Genomic DNA, 19721 nt, shown 5'->3' on the forward strand with positions numbered 1-19721 from the left:
AAATAATATTCTCCTTTTTTCATTAGGTAGTGGAGGTTATAAACCTAGTTCACATTGTGATGAGTGAGTCCTAGGTTCATCTTCTCATTTAGGGCATCTATGGAACCTAGAATCCTAAACACTTTTGGGGCATACTAGGTAGGAGCTAGTCTAAAAGCCGTAAGATAATCCCTAGTGACGGTCCCCATGAGAATTCTCATCCCTCCTTCGATGAATGCAATCATCAAGATTACTACCTCTCCCATTTTTATTTTTACGAAATACTCATCTTCTATACAGTACGTAACAGATACCCTCGACGAAATTCGGTATTTAGCCTTAAATTGTTCTATTTTTTCATTTGAATCCACTAGGGATGCAAATCTACCCATTTTTGAGAAACAAGGTGTAGGTATCTTAGAAGAACTAAAGAAAATAGATGAGCCGAGGATAAAGGAGTACAAGAAGAAAGAAGGGAGAAAAAAGAAAAGAAAAAAGAGAGCTGATAAGAAAGGGAGAGAGTATGGGAGAACCTACTTTAACAAAAAATGACACAGTCACCTCGGCTAGATATTTGGTAAAATGAGAAAGTACATGTAGATTGCAAAGTGTGGCAGATACGTTATACGAGCGTTGTGATGTGTGAGAAGGTTTGAAAAAATTGGTATTTATATATCATTGGGAAGTATGAAGTGGGAGAATTCCCGCCTCTGCCCAAAGGCAATCCTCAACTGTTGGATGCGTGTCACATCGCTAAACGTGGGGGACATAAAGACGCCAGAATTTAATTTAGGGACGCTTCGCATGCCGAAACGTCGGGAACATGCAATGGACAGTTCAAAAATCATCATCCCTGTCAGCAAGATTGCAAATATCCACAGGTTAAAAGGGGACAGATGTCGAGATCATTTTTCATCCTGAAATAGAGAAATAAGAATCTCGAGGGGCTATTGTAGGGTCATTGGGCCCAGTAATTTATGAACGGTAGCCCAAGAATATCTTTTGGGCTAAAAGCCCAATCCGAAAATATCAAGTGATCCGAGGGTGTGTGAATATTAACTTATAAAGAAAATATTAGGTAAAAAAGTGATAATGTCTGAATAAATATGTCCGAGGAAGATTGTGTCCTCGGATAGTGAAGCCAAGGTAAGAGAAGGGTTGTTTGATATCCCTAGGCTATGTTATAGAAAATCCTATGGTTTAAGGAAGACACAGTACACGTAGAGGATAAGAGAAAGGGCAGTGGAATATCTAAGATAAATCTGCTACCACCGCCCCCGCATTAAAGACTCTGCAACTGATATTCTGGCCTCATTAATGGAGAAATGGGACCTGAACATTAGGTTTGAAACTTGGCCCCTGTCTCTAGAGACTTTAGGGAAATGGATGGGATAAGTATCTAAACCAGTGGTCTAACCATGAGGTGGAAGAAGAGAAGGGGAAGAAGGAGGGAGTATAAAAGAAAGAAGGGACCTTCGGTAAAAGGAGGGAAGGAAAAGAAAGAGAAGAAAGAGGAGATTGCAGATTTGACTATTCACAATTGTAATCTATCTTGAGAATTAGTATTATAAACTATCCTTGGATTGTGTCCGATGATGAGTTTTCATTCATATTCATATAAACAACCCCTTATTTGTGCCATTGGTCCCAAAGCCCATTTTTCTTTGTTGTTTAACCATCTTTAGAACCTAGATTTCAAGCTCACTCTCTACAAATAATTTGTAAAAAGGCCTTTCAGGCCCTTTCCCTTTTGATTGTGGGTCAGGGGCTCGAATTGTGTCCTTACAAAAATTATTGTGAAGAACTTTTTTTTTTACGATTCATTTATTCTAAACTTTTTGATTTTTATACTTAATAGCTCATTTGGATAAATATTTATGATGTAGTTCTACATTTGATTCTAAAATTAAGAAATAAAACTCTTTAAGAATAAATAATTTAGGACACATGGCGCAAAATTGAAACTCTAATTTGAAATTGTAATTTGAGTTTCTCTCAGTTTCACCTATTATTTTATATATATATATATTTCAATATGTTGAAAGTGGATTGTGCCAAAATTTGAAAATCTGCATCTTTTCTTTTTGTAATATACTAAAAAAAGAATTGAAGGAATTTTCCAAATTTGTCCTTTTACAAAAACATAAAAATAAAAATTGTCATATAATAATTAATAATAGTCCAAAAGACAGAGGGGCCATGATTGATGGTATGACAATATCAATTTCCTCCCAGCCCAAGTTCAGTTTTGCCCTTTCCCCCTCTCGTAAACTAATTATATTTCTGAAATTACAATTCTTGAAGCAATTTTCAAATATATTGGTTTTGGGAGCGGATTATGGCCAGTGCATTAGACCTATAGATATGATGACACGTATTTAAAAATGGATACATATCACAATCATAATAGGTCTAATGTCATTGGACATCGGACGTAACCTACTCCCATTGATTTTTATATAGACTTGTCACAGATATTACTTTATTATTTATTATTAACAATTTATTAACTCTTATGAAGTATTTTGTAAAAATTGGTGTTATAAAGTTATCCAACAATTTAAGGCATTCCATCTTTCCTCACAAAAGAGAAAAAGGAAAAAGAAAAGAAGAGATGAAAGCAATATTAGAAAAGAGAGTAATATTACAATAATTGAATTGACAAACTTTTACAAATCATAATATATATAAAATTTGTTATATCAGCAGACAGCGAGTAAGAAGGTTTTTTATTTATTTATTTATTTTTTATGGTGGGGGTGGGCGGAATATGTATAGAGACCTTTTCCTAATTAAAATGATGTTGATCTTCACTCCTCTCCTCAGCCACCACTTTAACATGTGGCCCAAAAGAAACACCCTTTATGCTGATTCATATCCCTGCTGGCACTACCGCCAACCTGACTTCCCAGTTACCCACCCAAAATTAAAAATGGTAAATATATAAATAAAATAAGGAAACACATTTAAAGAAAATTTATTTCCTACTTAAAAAAAAAAAATTAAAACCCCCACTTTATGTCTACTTGCCAAGTAATGTTACGTAAATAAAAAATTTGTCAATTTTTTATTTTCACAAGAGTAAGCAAGCTTTTGTTAGTTTTTATAAGTACTCCTCATTGATATTATCTTTTGTATTAATCACTCGTAATCTATTTCGTTAAATTTTTGTCTAATTATTTATGTATATAGACATTCTCCTAATTGCCAAGTTGTCTAGTACTGGTTGGTTCTAATTTGTTTCTTTTTCTACTACAAGTTGGACAAATTTGCCAGATTCTTTCTGATTAAGAAATTAATTTAATTTTAAAATTTTTGTTTTTGAAAAATGAAAAAGAAAAAGAAAGAAGAAGATGTTTCTCTTTATCCGGTTGTGGGTTCAAACTTTGAAAAAAAAAAAAAAATTTTTTTTTTTCTAAAACCTTAGAAAGTGTGTGTGTTTCTGTTTCATTGGTTTTACAAGGTTGTTAGGAGTGCATGTCTCAAGTGGGAGATCCAGCCATTAAGCTCTTCGGTAGGAATATTCCGTTGACTGACTCTCAGTTTCCGTCAGTTTCTCTTCAACACTCCGACTCTGACTGTCACACTCCGCCAATATCTCCACTCATGGTAATTCAAATTCCAGTTTTGTTTCCATTTATAGCAACTTGGGCTTAGGTATTTTTGTCACTTGGTCAGTGTGAGAATGTGTTTCATTGATGTTTGATTTTTTGCTTTCTACTTGTTGCTGAAAACATAAATTCTTGCATTGTTTTGGATTCTTTTCTTAATTAATCAAAATAAAGCTTTCAGTTTCACTTTTTGTTGAATCTGTGTAAAATGCCAATCATTCAGATTTGGTTTGAAAATTTTGACATAAAAAAGATGTGTTATTAACTTCTTGTCAAAAAGAGAGGGAGAGAGAGAATTTTTTTTTGGGAAGAAGCTGTTTGAGATTTTTCACTGTGAAAGTCTTGTCAGGATAATTAAATTTTACATTCAAGAAGATATTATCTTCTAAAATATATTGTAATTGGTATCACCACCATCAATCAGAGTACACGAAATTGTTCTCGATAAAAGAGAATTTTTATTGATACATGAAACATAGATGCACACTTTGCTACACACACCACACCATTCCTTTCACTTCCACTCTCACTACACTCAACTACACATTTTGGGTGAAGCTTTATTTAGAATACTTGAAAGAAAACCAACCTTTACCTAATTCAAAACAATTAAAAAAGAGACAAGACCAATAAAAGTAAATGAATGTAAGAAACCTGTTTAGAGTTTGGGTTCCTAAGATGATTCGGGTAGGTTCTTGGATGGGAAATGCTAGGGTTTAGATTATTGAGAACCTTAGCAACTCGGGTCTAGGATGTATCAAATGGTTTCTTGATGGATTGTATGAAATTATTTGATGGTTTGCATGAAGATGTTGATGGATTGTATGAATGTGGCTACTTCGAGAGAGTCATCACTCCCAAGAATGATATTTTTTCAAGGGAGTCTCTACCTCTAAGAGAAAAAAAAGGACTAGAGAGAGATTACAAGAAAAATAAGCAACTATTGGATTATTCTTCATTGTGGCAATTGATGATTACATTCATCTATTTATACAACTAATGACTTATTCTTATTGGCTACACATGCCTCCTTCTTATTGGGTCACTAATTGGGCATATGCTTTAAAGAATATATGCACGTGATCAATGTGCTACGTATCCATTAACCCTCACGCTTGAACTAACTAAAATACATGTGCTTTAATCAATCAAAGCTTGTGTCAAAATTACAAATGAGCTCCTTTTTGGCCAGTCAAGGTTCCCTCGTGTATGGAAATTAGGATGAGCTTAACCTAAAATTCGGGAGCCATTGGAGCATAAAGTGTCGATCGACACTTTGAGGCAGTATTGGATTGCTGATTGGACCACTCTATGTGCCAATTGGCAATCAATTCTGGTTATGGCTTTTTCACTTGTTTTAGCTTCTCTTGGGTTCCTAACATTGCCCTCCTCTTAATGCACCTTGCCCATAAGGTGAGGAAGTGGTAATGTACCCCTAAATGTCTCCATTCTCATCATTGAAGACATTTCTTTTATCTCTATCCAATTCTTGAACATAGGCTACCTCATATGCACTTGAATATGGTTGGTCCCCTTCTATCAAAAGTAACTTCAGAGCCTTGCACGTGTGACAATGTTCCATTTTTTGTCACACTTGTAGCACAACCTCTTCCTATGTTGGTCTTCTGTTTGTGCCTAGGAAATCTTTTGGATGGGTATCTCGAGATTTCATTCTATGACAAGGTCACTCTTAGATGGGAGGCTTGCCTGAATCTTGTGGTGCCTTGATAGCCTTCTTGGTACATAAGAAATCTTGGCAAGGCCCAAAGTGGCGTTTGATGAAAGATGATTCATCATCCTAACAGGTAGCAATGCTTCCATCTTTTAAGCCACTTAGGAAGCAGCTCAATTTGTGCCCCTTTGAAAGACCCTTGATTTGGTTGAAAAGAGCCTTGAACTGTTCCTTGTAATTGGCCACTGCTGATGTTTGTCTTAATCTTGCAAGAGCTTCCATTTTATCATCATAGGCTGTTGATCCAAGTTGAGTTTGTAAGGCTTATACAAATGCCTCCTAGCTCGTGATTAAGCCCAATTCCTCCTTGTCTTGGATCCACACCAAGGCCTCCTCCATGTGATAGGAGGCCATAAGAATCCTTTGATGTTCAGGGGTGTTGTAAAAGTTGAAGAATTAGTTGGCCTTTTATATTCAACAATAAGTATCTTCTCACAAGAATCCTGGGAACTCAATCTTAATGGGCTTTGGTAGATATGGAGCAAGACCTTTTCCTACCACTTGTTCCTGTCTTTGGACTCCTCAATCTCTAATGAGGGCGCCAAGGCTGCGTGGATCTCATCAAGATGGTTGCTGATGGCATCAATGGAATTTTGGTGGCTTTCTACAGATTCGGTAAGTTGTGGATCATTGCTCTGACACCAATTGTAAGGAACCCGATTGTGATTAAGGGTTCTTGAGATGATTCAAGTTGGTTCTTGAATAGGAAATGCTAGGGTTTAGGGTTTGACTTTTGAGAGCCTTAGGGTTTCAAATATAGGATGTATCAAATGGTGTCTTTGGTATGAGTGTTAGGATGGATGGGAGCACTCTAGGGTTATTGTTTGTATGGAATTATTTGATGGTTTGCATGGAGATGTTGATGGATTGTATGAATGTGACTACTTTGAGAGATTCGCCACTTCCAAGAATGAGAATACTTCAAGGGTTTCTTTACCTTCAAGAGAAATAAAAGGGCTAGAGAGAGATAACAAGAAAACTAAGTAACAATTGGATTATTCTTCATTATGGCAATTGGTGATTACCTTCATTTATCTATAAAACTATGCCTTATTGTCTACACATGGCTCCTTATTGGCTCACTAATTAGGCATGTGCTTTAAAGAATGTACACATGATTAATGTGTTATGTGTGCACTAGTCCTAACTAATTGAAATTAACTCTTGAACTAACTAAAATACATGTGCTTTAATTAATTCAAGCATGTGTTAGAATTACACGAGGAGCTTAGCCTAAGATTTGGAGTCATTGGAGCATCAAGTGCCTGAGTGGCACTTCGAGGCAGGAGTAGATTACCGGTTGGACCACCCTGTGTGCTGATTGGCATTCCATTCTGGTTAGGGCCTTTTCACATGTTTCAGCTTCTTTTGGGTTCCTAACAATTGAAGATACATTTTAGCCTATGACATTCACATTTGAAGCTAATTTATTTCACCTGCTGATAAGTCAAAGACAACAACTCACCTACTAAAGAGAGAAATTCTGCTTCTCATTTGTAATCTACCACTCTAAGATTAAAAGATATGCAAATTTACCAAAAGCAGTATGTGATAGAGTTCAAAAACTTTGTTATGGACTAATAAGATATAATTCAACTATGAATCTAAGTAACATCATTGGGCTCAAAATTGAAAAAAATATGGATTTTTGATATTGGGTGGTTTATAATTCTAATGCAAATTTGGTGTTTAAAGTTTGGTTAGTGTAGATTCATGCTTGTGTGCTGTAAAATAAAATTATCTGCAGTTAATTGCGTGCCTTTATTTTAATGTCACTGTTTATATTTGCTAATTATCTCTGTGGTTTTTTTATTGACGAATTTAGAAATCCAATTCAATTAAGATATGGAATAAGGCGTGCTAGATTTAGCCACTTTCTAATACATCAACTGTTTGTGTTACTACATGCCTGATTGAAGTTTAAGGCTCCGCCTTTAATACCAAAATTGTCTTTTAGATGCTGGATTAATGAGAATATTTGCTTCTGGCAATTTAAGTGATTGAGTTGTATCTCCAATTGTTATGTTCAATTTCAGTATGAATGTGAAGCAACAACAAAGGCAGAAGTGGATGAGCATCTCATGGAAGAGCCTTGCAAGGGGGATATTCCTTCTGGTTTAGATAATCAAGAAGATACCACGTGCCAAAATCATCCACTGGAGAATGAGGCCAATGTTGATAAAAAATCTGAAGAAGACCAAGTTACTAACAGTGATATTGGTGACCAAGAGAAGGTTTTAAAGAGGCCAAACAAGATCCTCCCTTGTCCTCGTTGCAATAGCTTGGAGACAAAGTTTTGCTACTTCAATAATTATAATGTAAACCAACCTAGACACTTTTGCAGGAAATGCCAGAGATATTGGACAGCTGGGGGAACAATTAGAAATGTTCCTGTTGGGGCTGGAAGGCGCAAGAATAAGCATTTATCTTCACAGTGCCATCAGGTAGTGGTGCCCCCTAATGTAGTATCAGTCACCAGAGCAGACACCCTTACCTCTGCCAGCAGTCAGCATCACTCGTGTACAGGACTTCCTTCCTCCTCAAAGGGAACTGGGGAAATCCTAAAGTATAGCAAAGATACTCCTCTATGTGAATCCATGGCAAATGTGCTTAATCTCAAAGAGCAGAAGGGAAGTGTTGAAATTGGGTCTTCAATTGTTGAGGATAATAGTGAGGAGCCCTTATCATCTGGCTCTTCCTTGGCTGCTGTTACTTCTGAGGAAAGTGAATTTTCAGAAAAGGAATTCAAGCCAGATGGTCTGCCTGGACATTGCGGAAATTTCAATCCAATGCATACACTGCAGTGTTACCCTGTTCCCCAATGGGCTTACCATTGGAACCAAGGTTGGCATACAATGATGTTTGGACTTAATAACTGTATCTCTAATAGTACTCATATGAGTTCTGCACCTGTGGTGCCAGTTCCTGGCTTTTCTGCACCAAGTATTACGTTCCCATTTCTACCTGCCTCGTACTGGGGTTGCATGCCAAGCTGGGATTCCAGGAATTGGAATACACCATTGGTTGGATCTACTGGCAGCTCATTAGCTTCATCTTCTACCAGCAACAGCAACTGTTCAGGTAATAGCTCGCCGATCTTGGGAAAACATTCAAGGGATGCAAAATCACAAGTTGAAGACACAATGGAACAGAACCTTTGGGTACCTAAGACACTGAGAATTGATGACCCAGAAGAGGCTGCAAAGAGTTCCATATGGTCTACTTTGGGTATTAGGCCTGATAAGGACAAGCCCATCATTAAAGGTGGTATATTTAAAGCTTTCCAATCCAAATCAGACACCGCTTCCCATACATCAGATGCTAATCAGGTTTTACAAGCAAATCCAGCAGCTTTCTCTCGCTCCCAATCTTTCTGGGAAAGTACTTAACAATTGTGGAGTTATGTTTATGTTTCGGTGGTCATTAAAAGTACTAAGGAAACCTGTGTTGTATTATGAAGTGCACAGGGCATGCTGTCATTTTTGTGTATGTTATGGCTACATCATGAGTTAATATTGTTTTAGAAGATTGCAGTCGCCCTGGAGGCCCTCTTGCTTGTGTAATCTTGATAACCAGTTCGATATAGATGTGGAAAGATCTATTTGGGATGTAAGTAGCCCCTTTTGTCATTTCTTGATATTCAATAAACACTTGCTAGCCTCTTGTCTTGTAGGCAAATATCGAACTCTCCAGTAAAGTAGTTGGAGAGAATTTCAGCTATTCATTAGGCTTTGTCATAGATAAAGGGCATCTACATCACTACTAACATTCAATATTTGTGACTTTTGCTTGAGTTTTGCCACTATAATTTGTGGTGAAGGCCAATTGTTCGAATCTTACGACTTCAAGTTATAGATTGAATGATATATGCATCTGATGTGTAATTCCTTGAAAGAAGAGAATTATCAGAGTTCAACACTGTGGAGCTCTTTATGTGTTTTCTGGGTTGTTGAGAAATACTTGTTGCTGTATCTTTTAATAATGGATTTTCTACCAACTGTTTATAATTTGTGAGTGTCTTAGGGCGTTTGGATGCAGCTTAAAGTTGCCGCGTCCACGTTTTGCTCTTTTTTTTTTTTTTTTTTTTTTTTTTTTTTTTTTTTTTTTTTTTTTTTTTTTTCGCTGCTGTGGGGACATGCGCGCACTGTGCGCGTACTTTTTTAGCAATTTTTTATTAAAAGTGAGTCCCGCAGCACTATTTACACATTTAAAAATTATTTTGCTACAGTGTTTTTAGTTTTCAGTTTTCAGTAATAAGTTCTATCCAAACGGACCCAGCTGTCAGACTGAAATGAGAGTTTGAGAGTTTGAACTTGAGTTTTTATAGGCTTGTTTTGTATTATCCTCAAAGCTAGCAGGGATACTAGAAACTACCTATTTTCCTGTAGGTTTAAAGTAGAGAGCATATGATTACACTCATATATGTGTCTATACATATATGTGACTTGCATTTTAGATATCATAGTCTTTTTGTAATATATTTTTCAGTACTGTAAGTAGTGAAATTTGGCATAAGATATCTTCCATTGGTGTTTTAGAAAATTAGATTGAGATTTTTGCTTAAAAACAAATTCAAAAGAATTCTGATTCAGGTATCATTTGCCTCGAGTGGATTTTTCAGATATTATACAGTTGATTCAATAGGTTAAATTATCAATTTTTTAAAAATGTTCAGACATTGTAATAATAGCTTTTACTTGTTTCTGCTACGTTAAGTTTGTTAGAATACGGTGAATGATTTTAAATTATTATGGGACTTGTGGCCTTGCTAATTCTGAATAAGTAGTTTAGACTTAGAGTCAATCATAGTAATTTCACTAAAACTAGATGATATCCCGTGCGATGTGCGGACTATTTTATAATTTTATTTGAAATAATTTTTATGTATATTAAAATCTACATATAATACTTAATACTTTTTTTTTGTATAATATTTGTGTTTGCCCACAATGTTGTTAATTTTGAAACTTGATTTTCTTAATTCATATTTTCTTTAAAGAAATTGTATAACACTATAAGATTATAATATTTACTATTAAAAATAGATTTTATTTTTCAAACTCAATAAATGATTTTGAAATCTACAAATAAGAATTTAAAGTATATAATATTTTTATATCCTAAAATTACATAAATTTTAGCAACCTATCAAACACTTTCTCAACCACTTTATTCTCACAACCAAATATAGAGACCTTGATCACAAAAACCCAATTAATTATCTCAATGAAATTGAGGAAATCATTTGTAAGTATCAACATAAAGAGAACGTGATTAAACAAAGAGAAATTTTCTAAAAACACATTCATTTATCAAGATTCAATCATTCTTTAGTTGGGCTTTTGTATCCTTAAAAAAAAAAACCGAAAAACACTTTTAAATCACCTTTGATTTTTGTTTTTATCACTATGGCTCATACTGCACAGAATTGCAGTAAAATAAACTTACAAAGAAACCTACAAATTATGAATTCTAACACAAAATTAAAAAAAAGAAAAGAAAAAGAAGCTAACTTCATAAATAATCAATTAGAATGTTTCTTTTTCTTTTTCTTTAGTTCTAAAAAAATACATTTATAACTTTCCCAAACCAAAATCTCAAACATCCAAAGACACTCCAAGAGAATCATAATCTTCACAAAAATCAAAATCGTAAGCTACCATCACTGAATAAAAAATGCAAGCCCCCTTCTTTGGTCATAGCGTACTCATACAGATTACGATCAAATGATATTATAATGTTGGAGTTATGTAGGTGTCATTGAAAGGTTGAAAGTAAATGACATTGTTTTTTGTCTAAGCGTATTTGAAATGGGATAGTATGAAAGGCTATGGACATGTGTATATAAAGGAGTAGAAGTGAAAAGGGTGAATGCAAATGCAAAGAGTTTTTTGTGTGTGTGTGTGAGATGAAAAGTCTTGAAACATTGAACCCAATAAAAAAAAAATAATAGTCTTAAAACATTGAATAATAATGTAACAAAAATAGTCTTGAAACATTGAACTAAAGGAAATAAAGAGTCTTTACTTTTAAATTTGTTCTTATCTCTAATGTGGCTGAAGGATATTTCAATTCTCTTCAGAGAGTGTGTCACATGGCAGAACCTAATGCTCTCTCGCATGAGGTCTTTGCTTTTATATATAGATATTGATGATTTACTCATTGGACACCTGGATCTTCTCTCATAGCCTTCATATCTTGGTAGGTTCTTTCAAATGGCTTCCCATTAAACATTTCAAATTCGTGCTACTGACTGCTTCATTATTAATTAACAATAGTAATAATCAAGAATTATATAAAAAATGTTAGATATTGTAATAGCTTTTAATTGTGATAGGCCAAACTGAAGGAAAAACTTTTTTTTAGAAGGATATCATTATAGCTAAATGTATGATTGCAATCGTGCTTCTTTTATTTTCTTTTGTCTGTTAGCTCCATTAGCTATACTATACATTAGCTTATAGAATGTTGGAAGATTGGTGTCTGCCATTAATATATGTGAAAAGAGGTAATTAAGTCAGAGGCATGTCACTTCTTTTCTTCTAATGACTATGTTCATAACATAATCTACATGGAATACAGGTAAGATCATGATTGGAATATTGCAGTCCTAAAACTTTGCCTTGTAAAGCAGCAAAGTGACTTGTTTTGCAATTTAGGATCCTCATTTGCATGTATGTTACTTGAAAGCTCGGATTTGTATTAAAACACAAGAGCTGTTTAGACCCCCAAATTAAATATTACGGCTCAGTTGATTTTACTCTAATTTAAACTAAGTTCGGAATAGAGTAAATGCGAGTGAACAAACAATAAAACTACTCAATTCAACACATTGGCGTTGAGGAAACCCACAATGGATGATGTAGAGGATTGTGGGTATGACAATCTCTAACTCTCAAGGGTTTGTGGCTAGGGTTTTCTCTCTAAAAAAACACTCATTTCAATATATGGGTAATGATGGTATATATATATAGTGTGTATGAGGATGTAGTGGAGCAGATATGACAAAATAGTAAAACAGACTGTTTTGCGGGTATCTCGCGGAAATGCCTTATTCGCAAGACACTCGCGAAAAACCAACTGTCACTATCTGTCATGACTCTTTGCATTTCAGTCATGTGCTGAACACATGCTTCACTTCGCGGGAAGGCTACTCACGAGCTACCCGTGAAAACTTTTTTAGTCTTCAATGTTGCCTTGAGTATTCACACACTCTCTCACACATAACCCTTACAAATAAATCACACATAAAATACAGGGAACACAAGATTGAGCATAATTACAATCAAATTTGGCACGGAATTAAAGCCAACACAAAATAATTGTAAATCACAACTTTACAATCTCCCCATTTGGCTATTTTGTGACAAAACACCCTATAACAGACTCTAGACTTAAACGTGAGTTTGGAAACAATGGCAAGCCTAATCTAGAAGCTGTGAAGCACTTGCATGAATACATCTGTATCCTGAAACACTTGCACACAAACAAAAACTTTCATTAAGCTCATGACAAGTTGAATACAAGGTATGTATAGGACCAAGTAAAATACGATCAAGGTAATAAGCAAGATATAAACTATGAAGCATAACTTGATCATACAGGAATAGTCATTAAAGAACAACTACAATGAGCATTTAACAAGTAAACAATTATTTGGACACGCAATGCAATTAAGTGCAAAGCAAAAATCAATTGCATGTCCAAACACACAACCAATGCAAAACACCAAAGTATTTGCATTTATGATACATGATCTAACTGTTGGGGTTTATACCCTAAAATCCAATTTATTGGCATGTTATAAATAATTAAATTGTTTAATTATATAAGACTATTTATAAATAAACTAATGGGACATTATCTTAGTCCATGAGATGCATAGTATGTGATTTATGTAAAAAGTCATAGAAGATATAAATTACAAGTTCTTTGTAAACTTAGAAGTTTAGTTCGTAGTCGGTGATGAAATTGGGCATTTCATCTGCGAAGACTATAACATATCAACTAAGATGATTTGTCTTGATCATGGAAATGAAGATTTCTAGTTGGTATGTTGATATGTTTTAAGAGTTAAGACATATTGAACTGGATTACTGTGAGATTTATTATTCTCCTAACGACTGTCAAATGAATCATAAATCTCACGACTTCTATTTACATCAATTCTAAATCCTGAGAGAATAATGAATGTGATCATGAGATGTAGGTTACTTTGATATATCAAGAGTGAGATCTATTAGTTTCGGTCAAAACCTCAGTATGTTGGGTAGCCACATTTAGTGTTGATGGAACATATATTCTCAAGATGGAGTTCATAGTCTCTTAACGGAGATACAAAATATTCCCTTGAGATAAATTTAATGGGTTTAGTTATTCAGAGAGTTGAGCTCAACCACTTTAGTAAAGAGTTACTAAAGTATATATTTATGAAATTGGATTTCATAAATATATAATAAATAACTTAAAGAATTAAACCAGGTACTCAAGGATAAGATGTAGTAATTTACAAAGTGACAGTCTACATTCATAACTTTGTATTACTACGAATATTTTATGAAGGGGTTGCATGTACAATAAAGTCTTAGAATATAATTTATAGATAAGGCCTAGAGTGCAATTATATTTATATAGTGGTATTAAATATAGTTAATGGTAACTTTGGACTTGTCAATAGTTGACAGAAAAGCTCAAGGCCCATTGGAGCTAGTGTCTTATTGGTCCATTTTGGTCCCACTCCAAGCCACACAAGAGCCCAATTGGAATGGCCCAAAATGCTAGCCCAATTAGATTATCAGTTATATATAAAGAGAGAAGCATACTGAATTTTAAGAAGATTTTTTTCATAAGTCTTTTTCATGAGTATTTTCATACAAGGAATGAAATGGCTTGTACGTGAGTGTTGGACACTCTCTTATTCTTTCATTGGAAACTGATTGAGAGACCACACATCTTGGGCATTAAGTGGAATTGGAGTGAAGATTAAAAGTCTTCCCAAGTGCTTCTGATCTTCAGTTTGAATTTCACCGCTCCAAGATACATTTTCTTGTTCTCTAATTCTGAAACTTACATAGTACATGTTATCAATTGCGAATGAAGTAGATCTGTTAATTTTTCCGCTGTGCATGTTTTGTATGAGATACAAACAAGTATTTTCCATGTATTTTTTCCAATAAATGGTATCAGAGCGGTCTTCAATTCAAATTGAATAACATGTTTTGTGAGTTTTGGAATTAGTGACAATAGTTTCATGTTGTGAGAAATTTAATTTTTTGCATGGTTGTTGAAACTACGATTTGATGAAAACTGATTTTGATGTTATGATGCTGTTTAAAATTTGAGTTTAAGTATGTTAAATTGGATTTTAAGGCTATAACATCAATGATATTTAGTGTAGATATCAATCTGTGTCCATTATGTTCATATGATGGTTGATTTGTTCATGAAAACGTTAAAAAACTGTCTTAGAAAAATTCTGGAAAATTCGAAATTCACGATGCTCAATTAACGATCGAGCATCTGTCGAGCATTGATCGAGCTGGCAGAAGTTTTCTCGATTGATTGAGGATCTGTCGAGCATCAATCGAGCTTCGTGGAATTTTTCTCGATCGATCAAGCATCTATCGAGGATCAATCGAGAATCCAGAACTTATCTTGATCGATTGAGAATCTATCGAGGATCGATCGAGAACTCAGAATTTTTTTGTAAATGTTTTTCACATATATAAAGAACAAAGATGTGTGTGATGAGATTACACATAGTTCTAACTAAAAGACCTAATGAAATCAAAGATATTAGTTAAATAAAACTCTTAGTCCTAAATAGTTTGGGACTTGTCTTTTAACAAACATTCTAATGAGATTGGAATTGTTGTATGTTTAAAAGTCCTTAATTTATTTTAATTAGAAGTTTTAATGAGATTAAAGCTTAATTAAAAGGTATATAGTTTCTAATGAAATTATAACCTTTCATTTAGGAAATTAAGGATAGAGTTCTATATAACTAATTTTTGATTTATTAGTGTTTAAGGAATCCTAAATAGTTTAGGACTTCCATTGTAGTTAGTGATTCTAATAAGATTAGAATCTTCAACAAGTGCAAGGTTATTAGTTGTGAGAGATCACAATTATTTAAGAAAAACCCAAATAACGAGTGGGAGTATTGAAATGACCCTTTGGTTAAGTTTATTGTAATGTGAATAGATACCTTGTCTTGACTTTGAGTCTTGCATTCCATGCGGAGGGTATTTGCTTCACGGGTTACAAGGTTAAACTTCTTTGTGTTTGCGCAAATGTTCGTTGCGCAAATGACGTGACTTAGTAACATCACATCGAATTTAAACAATTAAACACATTTGATGTGTAGTATTAAAATTGTGATTAGATCACAATGATTTCAAGACAATCCACTTGTTTCAAAATTTCTAGTGGGAGAGAGATACAAGGGTTGGATCTCACGGCTTCCATTATTGGTTCATAGTAGTGTGGGTAGGCATCTCGTCTTGGTGTATATGCCTCGCAATCCCAAAGGAGGGTGTTTACTTCATAGTACTACAAGATTGAACTTACCCGTTTAAAGTAGTGTGAACAAGCACCTTGTCTTGGCATATATGTCTCGCAATCCCAAAGGAGGGTGTTTTGTTTCATGGTACTACAAGTTTAAATATTATAAAGGGAGATGAAATGTGGCTACACATGATTTTAGATAATGGTGTACACTAGACTGTGTAATGTTAATCTTCCAAATGAGTTATGTCATTATTACTTAGAGGCTGAAGGCAATACGACATATTTTTGGTGTATGATAAAAGTTATCATGATAACACTAATAATAAGAATAGTTCTCAACCAATTAATGTGTTCATAATAAACTTGCTACCAAGGAATTATAGACATGGATTGGGTTGTAGTTGCACCTAGTATAGTATGTTTTTCAGGTTTTATACTATATGGTTATGGATGCAAAATATAATGTCCCTGTAATTATGTTCATAGTCTCAAAATAAAGTTGTCATAATTTTGTTCTCTAGCTACTATTTTTTATTGAATCACATTAACTAAGATCTAATTTTGGACATGGTGCTTAAAGGACTGAAGTACATATATATGTTTCGATTCAGCATTATCATAATTTCCTATGCATGATGCATTGATGGAAGATGGCTTATGATATAATCATAATCTCCATTGAAATGCTAATATGTTACATTGGCTTTTATCTCAAATGTACTAGAGCATGAGATGCAAGAGTTAATACTAGATTTAGACTTTATATTAAGTCTAAATGAGATGTTTTGGTATGAAATATCGTGCTACTAGACGATATTCAATATAAGTCATATTGAGTGCCAAGAAAATTTAAGGAGTTCCAATTCTATATCATTTTATGAAAATATTTTATTTTTAAAATGAATTGGAATTCTTGGATGTAGAGATTAAATGTTAATCTCTTATGGATATGATCCACAAGGCCTTGTTAGAATCATTTGATCAATTCAATTTTTTTTGAAAATGATTTTCTTTTATATTATCTGAATTGATGAGTGAGTTCTATGCAAAGGAAGACATCCTAAAAGCTAAGGCTAGGATCAATATGATTTAATTCAAATTCTTAGCCTAGACCGAAAGGTAACGGTGGTAAGAATAGGAATTACAATACCAAACAGTTGGGTAAGCAAGTTGCTCTAGTAGTTGCCAAAAGGAAATTAGACTCAAAAGCATTACCAAAAGGAAAGTGTTTCCGATTTTGGTAAAGCTAAGCATTGTCCATGATTATTTTCTAGATGGAAATTTACATGTTTTACTTTTAAAGAGAAAGTTTTCGTTCTTTAGCAATGTATGTTACACTTATGTCTAGTTCTTATTAATCTAAATTATATTCAAGATTGGTGATAGATGGGCTTGTAGAACCATTATTTTGTTATATTCCCAGTATATGAATTCTATTTAGAGAATAATACGATCTAGGGTTCCTTTATTGTAAAGGAATATATTTTCAATGACTTATTTAAGTCAGTGCATACATGAAAAAGGAATAAGACTCTTTTAGAAATAGTAAAGTACATGATTAGTATTTACATTTGCTTATTTCTTTTGGAGATATACTACAATTATTACTATACATTTTTTAAAAACTAATTTCAAAAGTTTGTTCCTAGGACATTAGTCAAATTGTGGATTGCGTGAAAACCTAGTATATGATACTTCCACTTTTGGGGATGTCCAGCACTTGTGCTAGAAAGGAAGTCTAACAAATTGAAATCAAAAGATAGAAAAATGTGTGTTTATGTGAGTATCCAAAAGGAATTGCAAAAGGTTATTTTTGGTAGTCATAAAGAAGAAAAGGTGTTTGTAGAGTACAAATACAAAGTTTCTTTAAGATGACTAAGTGAATAATCTTAAAGCAAAACATAGAATTGTTCTAGAAGAAAAATGTCAGAATTTGTTGTAAGATAACTATAGAATACATTTAGAAATGAGATGGTTGTATTAGATACACCACAAGAGATTATTCTAAATATATAGCTAGTACACAAGTACAATATCGTAGTGGGAGGATTATATATTACCAAATAAATTCATATTTTTGGGATAAACTTTTTGAAGTCATTCCATAAGGATATGAATTTGATCCTCGGTCCTACGTAGAAGCTATAGATAATATGAATATGGATTATTGGATCAATGTTATATAAATAGAATTAGATTCTATTTAAAATCTAGAACTTGTAGAGGCGCCTAATGACATTAAGCCTATTGTTCTCAAATAGGTCTACAATAAAAATGAGATTGATAGAATTGAAGGTTCAAACCTTCAAAGTCAAGACTAATGACGAAAAGATTTATTCAGAAAGAAATGGTTCGATTATGAAATGATTTTTTCACCAATAGTCAAGTTTGACACTATCTAGATTTTCTTATTCATTGTATTTCATTTGGATGAAATATGGTAACGGATATCAAGAAAGCTTCTTTTAGTAGCAATCTTGAGAAAGACATTTATATGATGTAACTAGACTTGTACATAACAAAGAACCAGTAGTGTTTAGTATGCAAGTTGCTTAAATTCCATTTATGGACTGTGGGAGTTCCTTTTTGAACAGTATCCAGGCCCAAGTTTAAACAAGGACCCCGGACTCCCTAATTGTAGTTTGAAGGGATTGGGCTTGGTCTACCACAGCTAAACAGGTTATTTAAAGACCAAGTAGTGCACAGGGTGAGACTCCTGCAATACACATACACTAACAATCGAGAATATACGTATTGACAGACTTAGATGATTCTTTTAGGTCTCCAAGACTTGCAAAATTTGAATCCTTTTGAATTCAAGCATGTACTCTGGTGGCTGTTTCTAGGATATCGGGAGGTATTCCCCTGTTTTCTTTGAGTTTTACAGAACTTTTTTTTTTTTATGATTCTATCTGTTCTTTTTCTTGCCGAATGCCCCCAACGTTGGCTGCTCTCCCCCTTTTGTAGTGTCACATTAGGGTTTTGGGGTACCATTGATTCTTCCCCCTTGGTCCCCTAGGTACTGGAGCCCCTGTTTATCTCAGCTCTTCTGACAACTGCTCTTTTCCTTATTTTCCATAGCTTCTTATTTTTTATGTTTTTTTCCTTGAAAGTGTCTTGCTGACTTCCTACTCTGAGACGCTTTTGACTTTCAAGTCCCCTTTTTGTCTGTCTTTTCTTTTCAGGCTTACCCCCTTTTAGCCACCCATTCCTTTTGTCATTTTTCCCAGTAACTGAAGTCTTCTTCTGGGAAATCGAAGGTTTCCCCAGCCATTTCCTTTTGTGGATTTCTTATTCTGGGTTCCCGAGACACCGACTTACTACCTTTGAGCCGTTGCTTTCCAAATCCTCAGGCCTTGCGCTGTATAACTGGTTGCTTCGAGAAAATGCCCATATGTTCCTTGTTCCTGGTACCTTTTGAACTATCTTAATCCTTCTTTAGCCATGCTGTACATCCAAAGGTCCTTGGCGATCCCCTCGGCGTCCTTCCCTAGCTCCTTTTCTTTCTTTAGTCCTTGCGGGCTGGGTTCTTTTCTTTCCCCTCTCTATTTTCCTATGGACTCTTCACTCCCTTTTGGGCCTCAGGTCCACCATCCCTCTTTCTTTTGTAGCCTTAATCTTTCTCTTCTTTTCCAATTTTTTTTATTTCCCACGGGTTGGCCCAATGTATTACTTCCTTGGGCATTTTATCATGTTTTCTTATATACATATATATATATATATATATATATATATATATATATATATATATATATATTTTTTTTTTAGACCTCAACATTTAGCCCCCCGAGCTCGTGGGTTGCCTGCAGCCCACGCGTGAGTAATGCAGAGTTTAAGTTCCCGTAGAGTTTCCCTCTTTGTTCATTCAGGGCCCCGACTTCCTTGACTTT

The 19721-nt window shown here is 34.3% G+C and overlaps 1 protein-coding gene across 1 annotated transcript; it reads left to right on the plus strand.

The window, feature by feature from the left end:
• The first annotated feature begins 3420 nt into the window (after positions 1–3420).
• On the plus strand, positions 3421–9238 carry LOC142615108 (cyclic dof factor 1-like). The gene is made up of 2 exons (XM_075787802.1): positions 3421–3588; positions 7359–9238. The coding sequence occupies exons 1-2, from the start codon at positions 3457–3459 to the stop codon at positions 8709–8711; spliced, it is 1485 nt and encodes a 494-aa protein (XP_075643917.1). The 5' UTR covers positions 3421–3456; the 3' UTR covers positions 8712–9238.
• The last annotated feature ends 10483 nt before the right edge of the window (positions 9239–19721 follow it).

Source organism: Castanea sativa, chromosome 11 (assembly GCF_040712315.1).
Source record: "Castanea sativa cultivar Marrone di Chiusa Pesio chromosome 11, ASM4071231v1".
Classification (NCBI taxonomy): domain Eukaryota; kingdom Viridiplantae; phylum Streptophyta; class Magnoliopsida; order Fagales; family Fagaceae; genus Castanea; species Castanea sativa.

Excerpts from the sequence above, each read along its gene's own strand:
- LOC142615108 (XM_075787802.1), top strand. The coding sequence starts at position 3,457 with ATGTCTCAAGTGGGAGATCCAGCCATTAAGCTCTTCGGTAGGAATATT. Across the intron at positions 3,589-7,358 it reads CGCCAATATCTCCACTCATG|TATGAATGTGAAGCAACAAC; the intron begins GTAATTCAAATT and ends GTTCAATTTCAG.